The 22,749-nt window shown below is 48.9% G+C and overlaps 2 protein-coding genes across 5 annotated transcripts; one reads left to right on the forward strand and one right to left on the reverse strand.

Moving 5' to 3' along the window:
- Positions 1-4,345: 4,345 nt before the first annotated feature.
- Positions 4,346-10,007, reverse strand: LOC120697954 (phosphatidylinositol/phosphatidylcholine transfer protein SFH8-like). 4 transcript variants are annotated; one of them, XR_005684628.1, is made up of 16 exons: positions 9,854-10,006; positions 9,617-9,704; positions 8,731-9,022; positions 8,365-8,461; positions 7,998-8,264; positions 7,831-7,908; positions 7,568-7,669; positions 7,418-7,467; positions 7,242-7,341; positions 6,993-7,091; positions 6,787-6,900; positions 6,305-6,616; positions 6,079-6,205; positions 5,215-5,618; positions 4,931-5,005; positions 4,352-4,743 (listed from the first exon to the last, which is right to left on the reverse strand). XR_005684628.1 is itself a non-coding variant. In XM_039981346.1 (15 exons), exons 2-15 carry the CDS (start codon positions 9,648-9,650, stop codon positions 4,723-4,725), a joined length of 1,863 nt encoding a protein of 620 aa, XP_039837280.1. In that variant the 5' UTR covers positions 9,651-9,704; positions 9,854-10,005; the 3' UTR covers positions 4,346-4,722. The 4 variants fall into 4 exon arrangements, 2 of the variants coding, with proteins under 2 accessions (XP_039837280.1, XP_039837281.1); XM_039981346.1 differs by lacking the exon at positions 6,305-6,616 and having other exon boundaries at positions 4,346-4,743; positions 6,787-6,903; positions 9,854-10,005; XM_039981347.1 differs by lacking the exon at positions 6,305-6,616 and having other exon boundaries at positions 4,346-4,743; positions 9,854-9,924.
- A 4,223-nt stretch (positions 10,008-14,230) lies between these two features.
- Positions 14,231-22,175, forward strand: LOC120697955 (chaperone protein dnaJ 10-like). Its single transcript, XM_039981348.1, has 10 exons — positions 14,231-14,525; positions 14,612-14,739; positions 14,875-14,934; positions 19,290-19,372; positions 19,737-19,899; positions 20,011-20,140; positions 21,123-21,281; positions 21,359-21,531; positions 21,624-21,704; positions 21,810-22,175. The coding sequence occupies exons 2-10, from the start codon at positions 14,653-14,655 to the stop codon at positions 21,888-21,890; spliced, it is 1,017 nt and encodes a 338-aa protein (XP_039837282.1). The 5' UTR covers positions 14,231-14,525; positions 14,612-14,652; the 3' UTR covers positions 21,891-22,175.
- Positions 22,176-22,749: the final 574 nt, after the last annotated feature.

The raw sequence follows: 22,749 nt of genomic DNA on the forward strand, positions 1-22,749 counted from the left end.
TCTGGTTTGTGTGGTATCATTGGACCAAGTGAACTTCCTCCCTTTGAGCCCGAATTCCTTGAGCTCCAAAAAGTTGACAGTGTTCCTGAATTCTCCCATCAGACGCCGGTTCATATTATCATTACTCTTATCCTCTGCCTGCAGGATTAGATTGAAATCTCCAATCACTGGCCATTTATCCCCCACAATTGTCTTTACATCTCGTAATTCCCTTAGGAAATCAATCTTGTCCTGATCACCTTGCGGCCCATAGACTGCAGTTAACCACCAAACTGACTCACACTGAGAAGAAGCAAGACACACTGTTACCGAATGTAGTCGGTGTTCTGAATTTAAAATGGTATAGTAATCTTCGTCAACTGCAATTACTGCTCCTCCACGAGTGCCTTGAGCAAGTAAAAAAGCAAACTGCTCGCTGAATCTAACCCCCAGCGTTTCACTGATGTCCGCTGCCTGAATCACCTCCATCTTTGTCTCTTGTAGTGCTGCTATTGTGCATCTGTAATCTTGGGCTAGATCCTTCACGACCTTCCTTCTTGCTTTATTATTTAGACCTCTCACGTTCCAGTTAAACAACAAACATTTCTGCTCACTCATGGGGTAACCGAGAGAACACAAGAATGATGCCACAGTGGAGACTCTCCCCAAAAACAAACCGAAGCCCACACCAGATACAAGCCAAGTCCTCCACAGACCTGGACACACGCACACACAAACACACACAAGCGTGCCTACAGGTGCACACCCACGCACACACGCACGAACACACACACACACACACACACACACACACACACACACACACACACACACACACACACACACACACACACACACACACACACAAAGCGGGCCTCACCCGCTTACGCATCAGCATGAATTGCAATGGCACTGAGACCGTCAGTGCCCTCCACATTCTGTAGCCCGAACATGTCCCTGTACTTGGTTTCAGTTTCACCCAGCATGGGCTCAACAAACTGTGTTCTGAACTTTGCTTCTTTTGTTGAATCCATCACCTCCTTTTCTTCCAAAAGTCCGCATTTCCTCATAAGCAGTGCTGTTGCTTGCTGCTCCATGGACAAGGCAGACTTTGGTTTATTTGCTAGACGAGTGCTCCTTCTACCTTTCTGCATGCTTGATTCCACCTCCTTGGCTTTCGTCGCCGGTGTCTGAAGAAGGCACTTCGTAACTTTCTTTGTGTACAGCAATTCCTCCTCCCCTCCAAGGCCAACATCCACTTCCTTTGACTGCCCCTGGAGAACCTCCGGCCCATTGAGTTCCCTAGGCCCAACCAGAACTCCTTGTGAATGTGTCACCAACACGACATTTGCATTCTCCTCAGACCCTGTATCCAGCCCAAAAACAGTCCCGCCTTCCAGGACCAGATCCTCCAGCCCCTCAACAAATTCCAACACATCGCCCATCCCTGCTGTAGCAACCACGGAGTCACTGATGCACTTAGTCTTGCCATGCTCACTACTTTCGGAGGTTGAACTGTGCACCTGCACCCCCTCCCCCTCGTGACCGCCAAGCAGCGCAGCGTCACTAACCAGCTGCCCCTCTACCTCTTGCAGCATTGGGTCTGCCAATGGTACAGACGCCTCGTGGATGCGACTTTCACGAAAACAGAAATGGCTCTCCACCCATGACAGATCTTCCAGTAGACCGAACCGCTTTGGGTCATCCTGCGAGACTGGCTTGCAAGTCTCGTTACCTTCCATGGTGCTCTCACCTCCCTTCAGCTTCCTTTGCCCTTCTTCCTCCTCCAATACTGCAGCATGACGGCGATATTCTTGGCGCTCATGGCCGCCACCGAGGCCCCCACCAGCAGCTCTGCTTGATGATGGCGCGAACCGTCCATCAGCCTGCAGATCATGCACACCAGCCGGAGGAAACTGCATGAACCTGCTCCCCCCCCCCCCCCCGGCCTCCACCAGGTGGAGAATCATCACGCCGACGACCTCCCAAACGATCATGCACCGACCGTCTCCTTGGCTCGACGACCACACCATCCTTCACACCAAGCATCCATGAGTAGCGATAGCACATCGGCCACTCAACTTCAGGCTCATCCGATGGCAGGCCACTTATGTCACTACACTCACTGCGATGTGGACTTGCTGGTGGTATGGAGAAATCCTGGACCTGATCGACATGAATCAGAATCTCATACTTCAGTAGCTCTGCTTGGTCCTTCCGCACATATGGAGATCCCATATTCCCCAAATGGATGAAGTACTCCTCCGTTACTGTAATTGGCTCCTCAATCTGCAGCGAGCAGGACTTAGCGATCCCAGATGGATCATCAGTCCAAATCCAGAGACACAAACACTCCTTTTCTTTGTCGGTGTACTTCTTGTCACAGATTTCCTCAACAAAAGTTGACGGACTGAACAAAGGTGTCACCACTTCACACTGCCAAGCATGAGATGGCACCCCCTCTAGACAAACCCGAACTCGAAACTTGATCTTTGATGCGGACGCACCGAAATGTCGCGTCCACGGCCGCAGGCGGAGGTTCGTGTGGCCCACAGAGAGCCCCCTGGAAGCCAAAGTAGCAGTGCGAAGAGCAGGATCATCGAACCTCAGCAGGAAGGTCGCCGCCGCGATCTTGGTCACCCTGAGGGACCACTCCGAGATGCGAAGCTGACGTACAGCATCTCGGCGAACTTGCTCATCGGTGAGCTTCACGCGCCCATCTGCCTGCACCGCCAGCAGGCTGTGCAGCTCCAGGCTTCTCTCCTCCTCCACGAGCGCCGACGTGCGCGCCGTGCAAGCGACGACATGGTCCGGACGAAAGTCCGGGTTCCCAGGGTGCATCTCCGAGAACTCCATCTTCCTTCTTGCGCCCTCCTCCACAGCCGCACCGTGGGTCTTGTTCGCCTCCCGCTTGCCGCTGGCCGCCTCCCGAACACCGCCGACCACCTCCTTCCACACAGCACCAGTTTCTCCTCTCCACCTATCAGCCGCCGGAGATCGGCAGTAGCGTGCCTTGTGCCCCGACTTGGCGCACAAAATGCAGCGCGGCGGGTCCCGGCAGACGGCAATGACGTGGTCCGAAGCGAGGCACCGGAAGCACCTCCCAGCCGCCTTAACTTTTATAAGCTGAAGGTAGTCACCTGTCTTGCTCTCGTCTTGAATGCGCGGCCCCAAGCGCTCCTTCACCGGGATTCTTGAGTGATCAGTATGCACCTGTGGCCCCAGCCTTGAGAGGACAGGACGGCGCTCCTTGCGCCACCAGTATTTCCCCCGGACTTCTTCAAAACCATCTGCATCAATGCGTGGCCGGCCCCGGTTGGTGGGCACCATGAATCTTCCCCCGTCAACTCGAACAGTTCTCCCATCCCTCCTCCTGAAGCGGCTAGCCCCAGTCACAGCATCTCTGTAGGAGCTCCTGTATGTGGTAGGCTTTACTACGATTGAGCGTAGCAACCGAGTAGCGCCATGATGAGGGTTCCCCTCCACCGAAGCCCCAGCCCCGTCGGCCGGCAGGGTCGCAGGCCGGGAATCCTGTGGTAATGTGGAAGGGGAGCGGTAGGTCTCACCTCCTAGCCCATCCCCGGGGGAGCAGGGCTCGGGGCTGGAAAAGTTGTAATCCAAGGCCTCGGAGGGGACGACCGACGCGACGGGGCTCACCGGCGACGCTGGGGCCGGCGAGGTGGGTGGTGGTGGACAGGCGGGTGGATGGTTGGGTGGTGGCTCCCTCATTTTCCCCGGTGGTGGTTACCGCCAGATATAACGCGCGACTCGGAGACCTCCCTCGCCGCGCGGCAAGCGCGGGTGCTAGCGCATCTCATCTCATGCTTGTAATCTGCCCGGCGGCGGCTCCCCAACAGGTGCGCGCTACGACTCCGATTCCTATTTCCTCGCGAGCCCTGACGATGGGGTTCTCTCCAGCCACTGCATAGGGCGCCATCCTGCAACAGGTACGTGCAACGTTTTACATCAACTGATGAGGGAAAGAAACCAATGGGTAATGTTGCTGCTGCTAACCGATGAACAGGCAATTTCCTTGCAGGTGGCAGCCTTTTTTTTGGTGGTTCTGGTGCCGATCTTTTTTAATTTTGTTTGTTTTTTTATGTACAACAGAATTGATTGATTGGTTCTGGTGCCAATCCTTTTGTATTTTTTTTTTTAAACCACGAAGAAATTTCTGTCGTTGGATTGGGTAGTTCCTGGTGACGTTGCCAAAGGGTTGCAAAAATTTGATTCGTGCCAGCGCATGGGATTTGATGAATACTCCAACAACTCCGTCCGATGAACTGAAAACACGCCAACAACAGCCCTGAACGCACCGAGCACTCAACAAGTCGTACACCACGGCAGATGCAGCACGCAGCCCAACTGAAACAGCAGCACACAAACAGTGTATTCATTATTGTCAGCACGCGATCGGCTTTGCGTCGACATGCAACCATGGTTACAGAGCTTAGGCTAGCAAGTGCTAGGTACCTCTTCACAGGGTAGAGCATACAGTACAAAACACCTTGGCCTTTCGGGTCCTAGCTCGTCGAATGTGTAACAGACATGAAGAGCCCGAAACATCAGATACCCAGGCACCCAACGGCACGCCTATCTTTTACTACCAACTACACACTTGAAACTTCTATGGACCAACAAAATATACATACATTGATACATACATACAACACATTAGCCGCAATCCAATATACACGAACGGCTCTGCGTGTGAAGAACAGCTAGCTGCTCCGCGCCCAGCTCTTAGAAGCAGAACTTCTTCTTCTGCAAATGCCATGCATATATAAGTGACTAAGATTAGATGGGGCAGAAAACCATACTATGCTAACAAGGTAGTAATGATTAGGGACCTATTAATGATCAGTAGTTGAGAGACTAGAAATAAGTCATATATGTACATCTTGAACGATGGAAAATAAAGGGAAATGAGCATGGGAGATCTGTAACGTACACGAAATTTGATCAGCTCTTGCTTGTCAATGTACGCGAGCAGCTCGTCCTGTCGCATCAAGGCATCATAGAGGGCCTGATCATGTATATGGGTTTAGATAGTTCAGAACCTCGCTAGTTCATTTATAAAAAAAAATGGAAAGAAGTCTTTTCATGTAAATGCAAGAGATGACATTGTCTGTAGACTGTAGAGTAACAGCCAATTCTAGTTCTGTAGTTTGTGTTGTGCCGACTGAGACCAATCAAGGACGTAAAACCTGCAACTTTGAACAAAATAGGCTTTACCTTCTTTGTGGAAATTAACTCAGCCTCCAATGCATCCACACGGTGGACGGCTGCATTGAGCAATTCTTCCTTTTCAAATGGCATCTCAGACGGCTTTGTCTCCAGTATCTGCACCTTGTCCTCAAGCTCACCTAGCCGTCTCAGCATAGATGAAAGCACATCCTTCTCGGTATAGGATGGGGCAGGAGACGGAGGTCGGAACTCCTCCTTGTACTCCTGTTCTTGAGGATACTCAACATGATAGTCGTCATGCTTAACAGATTGGTTAGAGATTCTTCTAGCCATCTTGCTTGGAACAGAACAGAGCATGGCAAAAAGGGTCATGACCAAGACCGTCAGCCACGTGATTATTTGAGCTCGGAGTCCTTCAAATGTGCCAGGCAAATTTCTCAAGGAAAATGAACCTGGTGTGAGAACACAAAGGGTTCAGGATTCAGTACACAATTATAGAAAATAGGTTTCTGCATATGCAATTATGCATCACATGTTGCTGAAATTTTGAGAGCTATGTCCTTATACCGGAAGAAACATTTCTGTTGTTTTGTAAACTGGGGCCTTTGAAGTGCCTTCTTTAAAAATGAAAGAAAAGAACTAATCGATCAAAGGATGCAGCTCAAAATAATGTTGATATGAATGCAAGCACATTAGCATAATGATTAAAATGTCAAAGATTGACAAGTACATCGACCTGTAGCTACTTCTGCTTGTCAATTATCTATCTATAAGTAGTTGAGCGTTTTGGTGGGAACAAACATGGACTAACTTTAGGAGTGGATATAAATTTGAACAGAAGTCAAATGGAGTATAATAACTGTAAACAAGAGCTTGACAATAACTATATAACCACATGTCCGCATAGCATACCTGAGGAAGAAACGTGTAGACTAGCTCTGGGACTACCCCATCCATCATCAACAACCTTGTCCACAACAGGAATGCTTTCAATTGAAGCATGAGCAACAGATGCCAAAGCATGTGCTGGCAATTTTAACTGGAGATAGCAACAGAGGTTACCCATCAATAACTACGCAAATAACAAAAGTGGCAATAGTATTTTAAAGAAAAAGGACCCCAAAGTTACATTCCATACATGCTTGGAATGGAAAGCAGCCTAAGGTTGGGCGGCCAACTGGCTAGCCCAGCCCGATGGCACTCCCACTCGAGGTCGCTGGTTCGATTCCCAGCCGGGACGAACTTTCTCGTGGGCAAAAAAAAATCCCCCTCGCTGTGCTCGCCGCAAGGCTTGGCCCTCTTGGGCATGGGCCAGGGTTCGGGGGGGTTTTCCGCGGCCGGGTGAAGCCGTGTTGCTTCCTCTTAATGAAAAATGGTGGGGTCCGTTCACCCCCCCACCCCCCGGCCGCGTTTTTTTTTTCTTGGAATGGAAAGCATGCTGGTTAAAAGCCTGCATTACTTGACGCAACAGGAAAACAAAATGTTTACAAAATATTACTTATTTACTTAGCATAATTTAGTGACCTGTCATCAATAACCTTTTGGCCATTTGTGGTGTTTATAGTCAAGATGTTACTGATGCAGATTATTTCAGTCATATACTAAGGGTTAGCCACTTGCCTCCTCGTGAACAGGGGTCAAAATAGGGTGTGTGATCAGATTCCTTGATGCAGTAGGAGATGTTACGTCTTCCACTTCAGACCCAGACTCAGCAGATGCATCACTGCCTTTTCTCTGCTTCAGTAAAATAATGGAATAAGTATTGAGTGAGGGTTGAGAATCATGTCTCTAGAAATTTCTAAAGTAAAGCATTTTTATAGACTTACGGCTGGGTACTCTGGCCTAGCATAACTAATTATCTTTCCATCAGTGCTGGATATAGTCACAATTTGCCTTCCGTAGTTTGCCTCGCCATTGAGAACTCTCTGGAGATATTGAAGATGCATCACTTTAGTACTAATACGTTTTTGTCTAGCTGAATATCTCATCCGGAAACATCTCCCTTTTATTCTCCGATGTTTAATCATGTCTATTTTTCACAAGACTGGGGGTTGTTATGGCAGGATATTTATTACCTTTATTATTTCGGGATCCTTCCAGGGACCTTTGTCAGATTTTTGACAACCTCCATATTCATCACACTTGCATTTACCACCAAGAAATTCCGGCAATTCACTGCACGCATGTAACTAACAGAAATTAGGATGGAAGCCACCAACACAAATGTATGGCCAAGAAAAAGGATACTGACCACTCATCAATAATTTCAAGCAACTTATGTTGGTACTTATTCCCGAGAACCTTCAAGAGAAAATGAGAAATGATAAAGGGTAACTATATTGTATATAAAATCACTCAAGAAAGTTGCAATCAAATCATTGCTTAACAAAGCATTACATACATGGATCTTGGAAGCAGTTTTTGGATCAAGGAACGATTTTATTGTGTTCCATAACATCTTGAAGCCTTGGCCAGCATTAATTATATACATTCGGCACAATGTCTGTAACAACATCCAAAATGCTTTAGATATTCAACAATGGGCCAAAATAAATATAATGTCAATTCTTTTGAAGTTAGTAAAATTATACATGGAAATATTTCATTGAAAAAGTTTCAGATGATGGAATGAAATTTGTCAGAATCCACAACATTGCTACCTACCTCTGGGTAGTTATCACCATCGATCTTCTGCAGTCGTGCGACTAATTCCCTCGCAGATTTTGAGAAGTTCTTGAAACCCTTCATTTACATAAAAGAAGTCTAGAACTCTTAGTAATGTGGCTTTAAATATAATGAACAATATTTAGCTATGAAAGAATGTGACATACCACTCCTTGCACATCCAAAATAGTCGTAGATGAGTCTATGTGTTTTTTTGCAGCAATTGAGCAAGCTGGAAATCTCATCTGGAAACATCTCTCAAACTCCTTGACATGGTATCTCACATACCGATCGATGGTTGTTACTTGAACTAGCTTGTTTGCATCAACTTTTCCTATTAACTCTATGTAGATAGGTCTACCCTCTTTATCCACCCCATGATAAAATTGTGGGTAATACTTTGTAACTTCATCTAACTCGGTGTAGTCAAATTCCTGAGGTGTAGAAACCCGTAAGGGTCAAAATACAGAAGTTATTCCGAGCAAGATTAATAAAGATGACATATTTTGATACACCATTTATATTCAGCTTTACCTCTATTTTGTCGGTCCCGAATTCCTTCCTCCATCTAAGCATGTCTGACCACATATTCTTTGCTTTCTCAACATCAAATTTCCGCGCTTTTAGGAACCTGCAATGTGAATGAGATCGAATGAGAATCCTCAACTAAGTTGACAGCCAATTTCTTTCTACTTTTCTAGACATGACCCCTTAAGTGCATAGAGTTCATTGGTGCAGACTGTGCAAGCCTACGAAGTTTATTTTGCGGCTATTGGGAAGGTATGTAAGGGGAAGAATATACACAGCATAAACACAAATCAAACCCTGTGAACAAGGAACTCCCTGCCCTTTTGAAGGTTCTTTTCGAGGGCAAAAAACTAAGAAAAGTAAGTACTGTACCTCAACATCATGTGATAATCATCATGCTGTTGTGGCAGTAAATCCTCATCAATTAAGCATTGTCGAAATGTCTCGACATCTTGGAGCTCTTTAATATCCCTTATGTCCTTGATGGAATCCCTAGGTTCATTTTTCTTTTTGCTTCTCCTTCTCAAGGAATGCCTGAATTTATTCCCTGCATTAATTGCTTTTTTCTTGAAAGAGCCAATTTTTGTCTTCTTATCTCCTTCTGAGTTGTCTGCATCAGATCTGCTCTCTTTCCTTTCATCGTTATGTACAAGCCCTTCAAAACCTGCACAGACTATCTCAATTTCCCATATCCAAATCAAAGCAAAGAAAGCTATTTTTTCATAACAACAGTAACCCATAGCTGGGTTCAACTAGACAGCAAATGATGCTTTACAATTACAGATAACTGGAACTGTAACCTGTCTGATACATCAATGCTAATTCTGAAAAACGCAAGGGCTTAATACAGGTATTAACTTATTGGTTTGCACATGCTACAGCAACATTGCTACATGTCGATTATCGGCATTTAATGCCTCGGGTTCAAGTTTGTGATTATCCTTGATGATGAGAACCAGCTTCGAGCATCAGCTATAAGGGCCCTCTAATGAGACCAGGTAAAACTCAGGAAATTGGCAAATAACAGACTATATTGATTTCTTTCCCCTGTAACAGAAGTACGTTGGGGTTTCTAGCCTCAAAACCAATAAATCTACAACTTTGCATCAGCAATAATTCTTATGCCCTCCGGTAATAGCATCTGCTAATATATCAGTTCTTTTATCTTTCAAAGAAACAAGGGAGAAAGTCGACAGCGTCTGCTAATTCGTTGGGAATCGATTCAGTGTCCCAAGGGAAAGAGGCGCTTCATACTCACATGGCCTAGCAAATCGATCGAGGGGTCCTGACATCCCTTCGCCGGCTCCAAAATCGGTCCTCCGAGCAAGCCCCAAGCTCAAAACCACCTGCAATCGGCAATTTGTGCGAAAAGCACTGTGATTGATGAACTGCGCGGCGAACGACGAAAATCTAAACTATTTTCCAATGAACATGTTTGATAAATTTGCGCATGGGCATGGATAAAGCAGCTCGGAGGATTTTGTGGGGTTCGTACCTGTTTCAATTTTGGATTTCGGGAGCTGATTTTGTCCAGGAGGAGACCAAGCTCTGCCGCTCTGCATTTTAATGGGTGGGAGATGACTCAGGAGGGAGAAGCGAGGTGAAGGATTCCAAACACTCTTCAAGTGGACCCGGCGCATAGACTCGAACCAATCGATTGATCGAGCTGTAGGATGCCCCTGTCTTCGGTCCATGGACCCAGTTCACCCAGATGTCTCTGGCGTCTGGTAGGATAGGATCTCTGGAAGCGTATAGCGGCACGTTTTCAGGGGCCCCACAGGCAGTCTCTGCAAATCGTTTTTTTGAAGTAAATCTCTGCAAATCGTGGACCGCGTTCAAGGAACGTGCGCCGGTGATGTGACGCGGGGACGACAGTTTGGCCAGGTCAGACTTGATTTGTTGGAGGCGCTGGACAACTCCTAAGCTGCTGATTGTATTTTTGAGAAAAAAAATAAAAGATATACTATCATTTTTATGGAGGCGTTGGACAACCCTAAGATGCTACTTTAGGTATTACAGACCACTTCAGAACTTCTATTCATTTTTATTTGCGTGTTTCAAGATGTACTTACTTTTTGTTATGTTGCTTTTGACTGATGTATTGTTTTTACCTTGGTATAAAACTTTGCTGTTTTTCTTGATCAGTTGTGACTGCTGCCATGGTGCTAAAATAGTACCGATAATTTAGTTTTAATTATTGACCAGAACAATAACAAATTTTGTTTGCCAATACATACTGTTTACCTTACATTAGTGGTTGCCTGTCCTTGAACAGACAAGAAAAAAAAATGCTAATATGAGCCGCCTTGGACTGATACCTCATACATGGGCATGGTCTGCTCACAGCTCATTGATCATTTCGCCTTGGTAATTCATGTCTCAATCAGGCACCGCAACTTTGAACTCTGTTCCCGTGGCAGTAATTCCCTGATCACTGTCAGTACGTAGCCCTGCCATTGTGCTCCCTTCGGCTAAAGAACAAACAGGTAAGATCGCGAGATTGACTGCTCGGTGGTATGTGTTTTCTGCTAGCATCAACCCAGCACAGTGACCAAACAAATGGGCAGATCAATGGGGTCGGCGCCGAGGAAACTTTTTGTCCACATCTTCCTTTGAACCTATGCTACCTACCTGAGTATCTTTAGTTGTTCCACTGATTTGCAATCATCCGTGAACCCACGATAAAGAAGATTTTGGCTGTCATCAGTCATCACCTCACACGGGAACGGGGTTGTTGGCAAATCAAACAAGCTTGTGGTGCGATCTGATGAAAGCCTGGAGCACAGAAGGATTAAAGAGAGCACATGCTTTGCTGTAAAAGATGTATATAAATATATAGTAGGACCGAGCAAGAAAGCACATGCCTTGACGGAAATGGCCAAGTTTGGCTGAGTTTTCCCACCACTGATTTTGTTTATAAAATTTGCTCCTTTTCCCTTCTTTGTTTGGCAAATGGCTGTGGCAATAGTCCAAAGTATTGTGAAAGCGATAGAGGAAGTAGAAAAAAAATCCTACGGCGAATTCGAGTTTAAAATATCCGGTGGGTGATGATCTCGTGGTTTTGCCGGTGATGGAGACACAAACGAATATGATTGGTCGAATCTTGCAATCTCGCTTCACTGTAATGTTGACGCTTGGCGTTTTGATCTATGAACCGTCTTCCTGGCAGCAACCGAGCTGTTCAAAGCCACGCACCCGTACAATGATTAATTAATTAATTCTGCCAAATTTTGACACTATGATATAGCCATATAGGACACTTCCTATCTGCTAACAGCATCTAGCAAAATCATTGCTCCATTTATCTGAATAAAGAGACTTGCTTAACATGACCGGTTCCAACAAAGATTGTTCCTTTTGTTTTTTCAAATGGGAATTAGAAATTTGGCTTGTGATACATGCATAGATACAGCCACACACAGGAATGGTTGGCACTCACCAGATAATAAACGCCTGCGCACCTGTTCGCCATAGTGGTGGTACATGCAGAATCCACTAGGAAATATAATTATAGGATATTCACCTCAAACGAAACACCGACGATTTTAAATATGAGCATTTCGTCTGCCGTTAGCCCGTTAGTCCAGTCTCATTGGGAGTTTTATGGACACAGTTACCTAGACTGAAAACTAGGTAATTGTGTCAGATGGGTTTCATGGTGACGAAACTCTCCTCACATCCCATAAAACTCTATCCTTCTCTCTTCTTACCATGTCAGCAAAAGTGATGGTATTTAATATTATGAAACTCTTCGTAAAACTCTCATTGAGACTGGTCTTAGCTTGAGGAGATTAGTGGGTCCCTGTTGGAGCAGTTGCCGCTTAATCTTTTTGTCTGAAAACACTTAATGAGGTGTTAATGCGGTTCACGAACCCTTTAGCTGTTGCTTGCCAACCAGAGATACATGACCGACTATTTGTTTCTTGACTCTGCATTTTCAAGGGTGCAAACATAAAAAGGAAGCATTGCAACTGGGACTGGCAGCTTCAGGCCCTGTTTAATTCCCACCCCATAAACTCCGTAAACGTAAAAAAAAACATCACATCAAATGTTTCGACACATACATGAAGTACTTAGCATCATTAGATTCGTCTCGCGGTTTACAACCCATCTGTGCAAAAAAGTTTTATAAATATACTTCATTTAGTATTTCAAATTAGTAAGATTCTAACGCAAAAAATTTTTATGTTGGAACTAAACACGGCCTCAGTGGCAGGACAGTTCAGTTCAGTGGGCATTTGCATCTCTGCAAATTGAGGGCTGCAGCTGGGACGAATTTTCGCTCGTGGGTAAAAAAATTCCCTCGCTATGCTCACCGCAAAGTTTGGCCCTCTCGAACATGGGCAAGAGTTCGGAGGTTTTCCCGCGACCTGAAAAAGCCGTAGTCGTTTCCTCTTGATAAAAAGCAGTGAAGTCCGTTCAACCCCCCACCCCACCCCACCCCACCCATGTTCAGTGGCAGTTGTTCTGTAAAAGACGAATGGTAGGGCAGTACATTGCAAATTGCATCGCATCGGTCGAGCAGGTGCGTGATTAACAAAAAAAAAAAGTTTAGGCACAGCTGCCATGCCGGGGATGTTCAGGTCAGAGAGCAGCGTTCCGTTAGCAGCTGTCGAGAGTTAATGCTCTCCACAAGGAGCAGTTCCTGTTCCTGATCTCATCTGCTTGGTGGAAGTCGCAGTTACTGCTGGGGTGAATTCGCTGCAGCAGTGGGACGATCCAGAGCTGCCATCATGGTTCATGAACCAAGGACAAATCGTTCAAAAAGGAACCAAGGACAGGATGAAAACCAGAGGCCGGTCGGCAGTTCTGAATCAAGGCCAGAAAACCAAGGAAGGAACACGAGGACGCGCCAAGCAGCAACGGCCGGCGGCGACACGAGGACGTCAGGACGGCATCTCGAGACGAGGAGCGACTACCGCCGTAGGACAGGAGACCGGAAATGCAGGTACCGTTCGTCCTCCTCTGGTTCAGAGATTCTGGCCTCCCGGTCCCGGTCTGGTGCGATCCGGCGGCGACTGGACTTGAGGAGTGGTGTGGTCTCACAGTCGCAGGTACCCGCCGTACTGAAGATTGATCGATCCGCTCCAGTGCAGCTCGAAATTGATCCGGTCGTAGGCGTAGCTCTGCCGTCTCACTCTGATTGCTTCTGCGGCCGCTTCTTTCTTCTTCCTCGCGAGGATCGCTCCTGTCCGCAGCCCGCTCTTTCCTCGACAGAAAAGGCGCAGGAATGGCGCAGGAGCTTTCTTTTACATCGTAGACAGAAGGGATTCTTTCAAAAAAAAAAACATCGTAGACAGAACGCGTTCTCATCCAAGCAAAGCTAGCATCCTCTGTCAAAAAAAAAAACGGAAGCAAAGCAAAGCTAGCAGTTTTCTTACCTTCTAAACGTGTTTTGGTTCGTCTCCATATTCATGCGTACAGATCTCCAGGTGTTTAGGAAAAAAAAACACCAATAAACCCAGAGAAATCGAAGGGATCCAAATTTTTTTTAAAAAGAAGTAGTCCATTGTGATAGATTTTTTTTTTATGTTTCGTGACGAGGGCGGAGGACGTAAAAGGAAAGTACGCGGTTTGTCAATCAAAAATGAAAAAAAAATTGCAGACGAGTTCCGAAGATACCATACCACTTTGTCCATTTCCCGGCCACATGTGTGAATCGCCTAGCGCATCGGATCCGGTTCCCACTGAAGTCCACAGCACGTCGACACGCCGGCGTCGGCAGTAGGCACGGCGAGAGCTTCGCCACACCTTCTGCTCGCCTGCACAGATCGTCCAAGGCTCTCAGACCTGAACAAACCGCAGCCTGCGACTGCAAGAGCTCGACACATACAAATACAACCTGGGCTTTTGCTTTTGCATCTTCGCCGCCGCCGTGGATCGCCCGACCGTGTGTGATGGCGATGCGCGCGCGTGGCAACCGCGTGACGCGGCGACACTGACGCGCGGGCCCAGCCCACGAGCCTCCACAGTCCACACTTGGCTTCCCTTCCCTTCCCTCTCCTCTCCTCCCCTCGCCTTCCCTTCCCTCCTAGGCGGGGCGACGATCTCGACCGCATCCGCATCCCACTTGGCTTTTGGCTTCCTAGAAAACCTCCCCAAATCCGGTGATCCTATTCCCGTTCACCAATTCCCCCGGAACTTTCTAGAAGGCCCGGACGACCCTGGTACGGACCCCCCCCCCTCCTCGGATTGATTCGCCGATTGCTCGCCATTGCCCCGCTTGGCGCTAATCGTCCGTCGGTACCTGTAGCCTCAGAGCTGCCGGCGGCGAGATCCAGGGAGCCTCCCGCCATGGTGAAGGAGAGCGCCTACTACGACGTCCTCGGGGTCAGCGTCGACGCGTCCCCCGCTGAGATCAAGAAGGCGTACTACCTCAAGGTGACCCATCCCTTTGCGCCGCGCCGCGCCGCCCCCTTTCGCTGCTGTTGCCTCCTGCTGCATGTAATGGTGCGGGTTGGTAGGTAGCTATTGAGCCCGCCTTTTTCTCAATTGCTGGGTGCCTGTTTTCTCCAGGCGAAGCTGGTGCATCCGGACAAGAATCCTGGGAACCCCGACGCCGCGCAGAAATTCCAGGTAGGTTTTCAGTGTTTAATCCGTTGTATACCGTTAGCTGCCTACTGGTGACATGGCGTGTCCTTCGGAAGATAAAATTCTTAGAAGATGGAACCAGCAAACAAAGAGCAATGCTTATTCCTATGCGCCATTGTCGTTACCTCTAGACTGGGTGCCCTCTCTTACTATGTCAAGACTCGCATAGTTATCTGTAACTACGCCCTAAGGAGTTGAATAACTGGACTCCTGGGTCCGCCTCCACCACACCGAACCAACAGTCCCGTACCCGCTTCCCGCTCGGGGACGGGTCCGGTATCACCACGTGTCCTGAAGAGGGGAGCGTTGAGCCAAAACAGCCGGGGGCCCGGACCTCCCACGGGGTCCCGGACCTCCATATACTATCCGGACCCCTCAGCGGGGAGGGAACAGACACCCCGCCTAAGGGGGTCCGGAGCCGCCACATGTACGCAGGCGCGCGCGCGGCCATTTAGCTTCCTCGGGAAGACTCGCCCACCTACCGCATTCAATGCGGTAGACGTTAAGTGCGCTCTGCCGCAGCAGAGCTCGATGAGACTTTTGCCAGGCTGTACTGCTGATCGCGCGTTACCAAGGCGCACAGTACAGCCGCTGGCGCCGCCCACGCCACGCGCGTCAGTCTGCTACGCTAGTTAGACACGACAGCTCGGCAACAGAGTATCATAACGCCTACGCAGTAGACCCAACAGTCTACGCCGTAATCTACACTGCCTCAACGGGCGCCTCGCCAATGGGACAAGTGAGACTCCCTTCGATCAGAGAGTCTACAGTGCAATGAAGCGTATCCGGGAATAGATTCTCAACCACTGTAGCACCATTAGTGTCTTTTTGATAGTAAAATATACATCCTTGTTGGGCCCACCTGTCGGGGTCCAACGCCTGTGTACGCGTCCTCCTTGCGCTATAAAAGGGGGGACGCCTGCTAGAGAATGACTCAAGTCTAAAAAGGGGCTTGGAGGCAGAGGAGACTCATCCACGAACTCTAGAGCAATAGAACTCTCAGTGGACGTAGGGTATTACGCTCCGGCGGTCTGAACCACTCTAAATCCTCGTGTGTTCTTGTGTTCTTGCTTATGAGTAGATCTGAGGAATAGCTTGCACTCCCCCGAGTAACCACCCTCCGGGATTAGGCGAGTGCACTACGTCACCCGGCTGTGGCCCTCCTCCTTGAGCCACGACATCTGGCGCCGTCCGTGGGGAGCGCGCAAGCGTTGGCCAGATCTTCGCTCACCTCCTGGTTTCTCAGGTTGAGCACATCCTCTGCAACGACGACAAGAAGATGAAGAGAGGCACGGTGTCACCTACGCCGCATGCCCTGACGCCGAGGCAGCAGTGTCCTCGGCACGGGGGCGCACGGCAGCGACGCCTGCTATGCGTCACCACTACGACACCTCAGAGCCGGCACGGTGGCGCGCAGGGGCGACGCCTGCTGCGCGTCACCCTGCGACGACCCGGTGTTGGCTCAAGGTTTTCTCTCAAGCAACCACCAGGGGCCCCTACGGCGGCACGACGTCGGCTCAAGGTTTCCTCTCAAGATGGGGCCTGGAGCCGACGGCTGTGGCACGGGAAGGATGTCTGTCGCCTTCTCCCTCGTCTGGCTCATGCCACCCTTGGAGCTGCTGCAGACAGGCGTCGACCTGCACAACAAGGCGCGGGGGCCCTGTGCCAGCAACAAGGTGGAGCCGGCGAACGACCGCCCTTCTCCACGCTCCGTGCTCGTCCAAACGAGCACCCGTCCTTCCGCAGCACCAGGGTGTCAAGCTGGCTTCGGCACACTATGAGCGGCCATCGGGCTGGCTTCCATCGTTAGCTGGCAACGGCAGGGCCACTCCCATTCAAAGCCAAAGAATTTGTTCCCATGCTATCTGAGCGTGGGACAATTCTTGTGCTGGGAAGAGCCCTGCGAGCTCCCGAGGTGATGCTGGATGATGTTGTACAAGCACACCCAGGGCGCCTTCGCCTCCGACGATCATGAAGAACCCCCAAGGTGGTCGTTCCACGTCGGGCGGGAAGTACATGCCTTACGAATGACAGCTGTAGGTTACTCCTAGATAGGATTGAGGGAGTTTCTCCTTTGTAATGATGTGGTGCCTACGTGTGGTCCAGAGCGGTAGAGGTCCGCCCTTGTAAACCCGACCTCTGGCTTCATCGCACAAACAGGCGACACCAGCAAGTGGTCCAGAGCGGTAGAGGTCCGCCCTCGTAATGCCGACCTCTGATGTACACCACGAATCAAGTAATGAAGGAGATTTGGTTTCTCAGTCTTATCTTTACTTTCACTTAACTGCGCTCGTCCGTTCAGCTTGTATTTTTCCTTCTCCCATGTGAAATCCTTTTTTCGCTAACGATCCAAATTGAGTTGCTGGCTTATGGTCAGGTTGGGATACCCCTTCTAACTGGAAAGCGGTCCAAGCTCCTAGGGACCTGCTCTGGAGAAGTGGTGCTTGTATCCTGGGGTGGAGAAGTTCTGCGTAGCCGCTTAGCCTGGTAATGTACCCTATACCTACGCACTTCACTGCCTTTTACAAGTACCCTAGTATCTGAAGCTGTCGTATCTAGGGGTTCGGACTCTTTTCTAGTATAAGGCGAGGTTTCCTGTCCCTTACCACGAGGTCTGGTGGTGTATCTCGTCGGATTGATGGCGGTCGCTCAAGTCCACTCCGGTGGCCCGCTCCGGCGGAGACCGCTCGCCACGGTCGCCTGGAGCCCGGTCCGGGGAAGTGGTACTCGCTCCCTGGGCGGATCGAGGTCCGTGCAGCCGCTTAGCTTGGTTCCGTACCCTAAGCCTGCATCTTCGCCGCCCTGCGGAGAGCGCTCTAGTACCTGAACCTGGCAACAAGTGCTACGGCCTTGAAGGGGTCCGGAGCACCCGCTCTCAACATGAGCACGACAACGCAATCAGGATTGCGTCACGATAATGGCCCCACCTGCGGGTTCATACCTCCCCCAAGGTGGGCCCGGGGGCCACTGTCGGTAACTCTGGACTAGGGTACCCCCTCTTGCTATGTCAAGACTCGTGTAGTTATCTGTAACTACGCCCTAAGGAGCTGAACAACTGGACTCCTGAGGTCCGCCTCCACCACACCGAACGAACAGTCCCGGACCCGCTTCCTGCTCGGGGACGGGTCCGGTGTCACCACGTGTCCTGGAGAGGGGAGCGCTGAGCCAAAACAGGCGGGGGCCCCGGACCTCCCACGGGTCCCGGACCTCCATATACTATCTGGACCCCTCAGCGGGGAGGGAACAGACACCCCGCCTAAGGGGGTCCGGAGCCGCCACATGTCCGCAGGCGCAGGCGCGCGCGCGGCCATTTAGCTTCCTCGGGAAGACTCGCCCACCTACCGCATTCAATGCGGTAGACGTTAAGTGCGCTCTGCCACAGCAGAGCCCGAGGAGACTTTTGCCAGGCGCACAGTACAGCCGCTGGCGCCGCCCACGCCACGCGCGTCAGTCTGCTACGCCAGTTAGACACGACAGCTCGGCGACGGAGTATCATAACGCCTACGCAGTAGACCCAACAGTCTACGCCGCAACCTACACTGCCTCAACGGGCGCCTCGCCGATGGGACAAGTGAGACTCCTTTCGATCAGAGAGTCTACAGTGCAATGAAGCGTATCCGGGAAGAGATTCTCAACCACTGTAGCACCATTAGTGTCTTTTTGATAGTAAAATATACATCCTTATTGGGCCCACCTGTCGGGGTCCAACGCCTGTGTACGCGTCCTCCTTGCGCTATAAAAGGGGACGCCCGCTAGAGAATGACTCAAGTCTAAAAAAGGGGTTGGAGGCAGAGGAGAGACTCATCCACGAACTCTAGAGCAATAGAACTCTCAGTGGACGTAGGGTATTACGCTCCGGCGGCCTGAACCACTCTAAATCCTCGTGTGTTCTTGCTTCATGAGTAGATCTGAGGAATAGCTTGCACTCCCCCGAGTAACCACTCTTCGGGATTAGGCGGGTGCACTACGCCACCCGGCTTTGGCCCTCCTCCTTGAGCCACGACAGCCATCGAGGCTATCTGGCTCCTGGCTAGAAGTAATCATGAAGCTTCTGAAGCTTCTTTCGAATTTTTCTAGGAATAGCCTAGTTTTGCAGTGGAGCATCTATTCTTAGTTGCCATGGGACAGAATTTGGTTAAAAAGCTGGTAGCTACAAACGTTGCTGATGATGCTTCATTTTCTGAATGGGGTGAGGCTGTTGCTTCTTACTGGTCTGGTCTTCTTTGATTTAAATACCAGAATCATTGACTGCATTGTACATGATTTACTCTATGGGATGGATCATCTCTCCATGGTTTGCCTGCTACAAAATATTGAATTACATTGCTTGATTTTAACAGGAACTTGGGGAGGCCTATCAAGTCCTAAGTGATCCTGGGAAAAAGGAGGCTTATGATAAGTATGGAAAGGAGGGTATTCCCCAGTAAGTCATGAACTATGTCTGAGACTTGATAAATAATAACTATATATTTTCTGTGAAAGATGTGCCATGTTCAATTGTTATTCAAAATGAAGTGATCTATCTGGTTTGGGGCACAAAATATGATGGGCCTGAGGATGGATAGATAACATCACAATTCACGAGCTATATAAGAGTGCCTGCTTTAGGGAGGAAAACACAAGGCAGAAGATTGGCTACTGTTTGGAAGCTCCATTGCAATCGTGCCATTCTTTTTGAAACATAAACTTTCATAAAATGCTAGTGCTTCTATTCAAAATTTAATGTAATTACTTGTGCCTTGCTCTATAAGTTGTTTTCTTACTCAGCTGCTTAACAACACATTCAGGGATAACATGGTAGATCCTGCTGCTGTATTTGGGATGCTTTTTGGAAGTGACTACTTTGAAGATTATGTTGGCCAGCTTGCTCTAGCATCTATAGCTTCAGTGGAAGTTGATGAAAACTCAAACAGTCAAGAGGCCAGAGCAAAGGTTCAAGAAAAGATAAAGGCATGTCCCTTCCTGCTATTTTTTCTGAATCAATTGCATTGGGGTATTGTTCTATTTAGGATCCAGATCAGTACTTATAAGTTGAACCTAGTTAACTTTCCTATGGTACAGGAATTACAAAAAGAAAGAGAACAAAAGCTCACTCAGAGCCTAAAGGACCGTCTTCAACCATATGTAGATGGGAGAAAGGATGAATTTGTGAGCTGGGCTAGTGCAGAAGGCCGGCGTTTATCCCAGGCAGGTATATCATGTGATTACGTGTTTGTTTTGTGCCCCTATGTGATGTTTTCAAGTGGACCACATCAGCTTCTTGCAGACGCTTCATTTCAGTTCATCCAACATCATATAGATACAGTGTATTTTTCAGCGCGACTAGGCATGAGGGGGGAGTCGTTAGTCTGGATGGGCAAGTGGTGGCCCAGAAGGATACTTTTCGGTATTTAGGATTGGTGCTACAAAAGGATGGCGACATTGATGAAGATGTTAGGCATAGAATTTCAGCTGGCTGGTTGAAATGGCGTCAAGCTTCTGGCATCCTTTGTGACAAAAGGGTGCCACAAAAGCTAAAAGGCAAGTTCTATAGGACAGCAATTCGCCCGGCGATGCTATACGGTGCTGAATGTTGGCCTACAAAAAGGCGACATGTCCAGCAACTGAGTGTAGCAGAGATGCGGATGTTGCGGTGGTGTTGCGGGCACACAAGGAGAGATAGAGTCCGAAACGAAACTATTCCGGATAGGGTCGGGGTGGCACCAATTGAAGAGAAACTTACCCAACATCGCCTGAGATGGTTTGGACATGTGCAACGGAGGCCTCCTGAGGCGCCGGTGCGTTGTGGGGTTCTTGAGCGGGTCGATAATGTAAAGAGGGGTAGAGGTAGACCTAAACTGACTTGGGATGAGTCGGTTAAGAGAGACCTTAAGGATTGGAATATCTCTAAAGAGATAGCTTTGGATAGGAGCGCTTGGAGACTAGTTATCAATGTGCCTGAACCATGACCTTTATTTTTTTTGGGTTTCATCTCTAGCCTACCCCAACTTGCTTCGGAAAAAAGGCTATGTTGTTATTGTATCTTTTATGGGTCATGTAAACCTGTAGAGGAATACCCCCCCCCCCCCGGCGCAGTGATGGTGGTCCTCTGATGTTTGATCTTATTCCTTGAACATTTGATATTTCAGTATTGGCTTTCGAAGCTGCTAACTTGTTTCAAAAAAAAAATTCAGCATTTGGTGAGGCTATGCTTCACACTATTGGATATATTTATGTGCGGCAAGCAGCAAGAGAACTTGGAAAGAGTAAAATTTATATGGGTGTACCGTTTATAGCTGAGTGGGTTCGGGACAAAGGTCACCATATTAAATCACAGGTTAATGCCGCTTCAGGTACTTCCGAGGACATCCTTTAGTGCTTTGTTTAGACCACGAGCGGGATCATCCCTGGTAATGAGTTTCTGTTGTAGGTGCTATCTCTCTGATACAACTCCAAGAAGGAATGAAAAGGATGGAGGGAAGTGAGAACAATGAAGAGGAGCTTATGAAGAGTTTCGAGGAGAAAAAGGAGGCCATGCTTAGTTCACTATGGAAGATTAATGTGGTTGATATTGAGTCGACACTTTCACGTGTCTGTCAAGCGGTAAGTCTGAGTGACCCCGGGTTCTTGGATCAAAGATTGTATGTACATGCCACTATGCGTATTGGAAATAAATCATGATCTTTGGCGTTCAGGTTCTGAAAGATAGCACGGTCCCCAAAGAGGTTCTGAAGTTGCGAGCCAAAGCCTTGAAAAAACTTGGGACAATATTCCAGGTACTTTCTATTCTTATTCTGCTGCTTCATCTATTTTGCTGCGAGCCAAAAAGTTTTGTCTCCGGTTGGTTTAGTACTTCATTAACAGGTTTCATGTAAATTCAGGGTGCAAAGTCTCTCTACCGTCGTGACAACAGCCTGCGCGTCGAAACGAGCACAGATCAACAGGCAACTCCATCACAGTGAGACCCGGAAACGCCCATGTAACTAGAGATTCTGGTGATTCGTTTTGTACCTTGTTAGGGTTTCGCCTCTCTGTTTGCTAACGTTCAGACAGCGCACTGATTAAAAAAATTCAGACAGGCAGACCATTCCTGATATTGCCGGTGGGTGTACGAACTTTTTTTATTCTTTTTCTGTATAAAAATGTGAGTGGTGAACACGAAGCAGTGAACTGCGGTTAATGCAGCGTTACAAGTTGTAGCTCGTTTTCCCTTTTGAATGGTAGCATTGCACTAGGCACTAGCTATATATTTTTTTTGAAAATAATTGCACTAGCTATTTTGCTAAGCCTGCTTGATTCATTTCACTCTCATCTCCTCGCCGTTCCGCGCCTTTGAGCTTTGCTCAGGCCGGCGTGGCCCGAGCACGGCGCCTGACCAGGGTTCTCGCATAGGTGTCGCCCGAGCACGGCTCAGAGACGGTGGACGCAGCCGGACGCCCGAACCACAGGCCTCGTACGTACTCCACGTGCCGCGGACCACGCCCGAACCACAGGCCTGGTACGTGTGGTGGTACCGTGGTAGCGGCAGCGATGGGCGTCGCCGGAGCTGATCGCTCGGTGCCAAGCTGGCGGCACTTAATTGCAGGGCAGGGCTTACCCCCTTGCTTACACCCCAGCTAAGCTCCATCGTGGGCACGCTTTGTGGCTCCTCGCCTCCCATAAATGGCCCTGATTAGCGCGCACATGACGCTGCCGCCGGGGGGTGTTTATCCGCCGCGTAATCGCGCACATGAGGGCGCCTCTCGCCGTCCCCGCTCTGAGCCGTCTGGTCCGAGCTGGCCCAAAAATGATGCCCGCAAAAGTAGGCGGGCCTCGGCGGCC

The sequence above is a fragment of the Panicum virgatum genome, chromosome 3K (genome assembly GCF_016808335.1).
Source record: "Panicum virgatum strain AP13 chromosome 3K, P.virgatum_v5, whole genome shotgun sequence".
Taxonomy (NCBI): Eukaryota; Viridiplantae; Streptophyta; class Magnoliopsida; order Poales; family Poaceae; genus Panicum; species Panicum virgatum.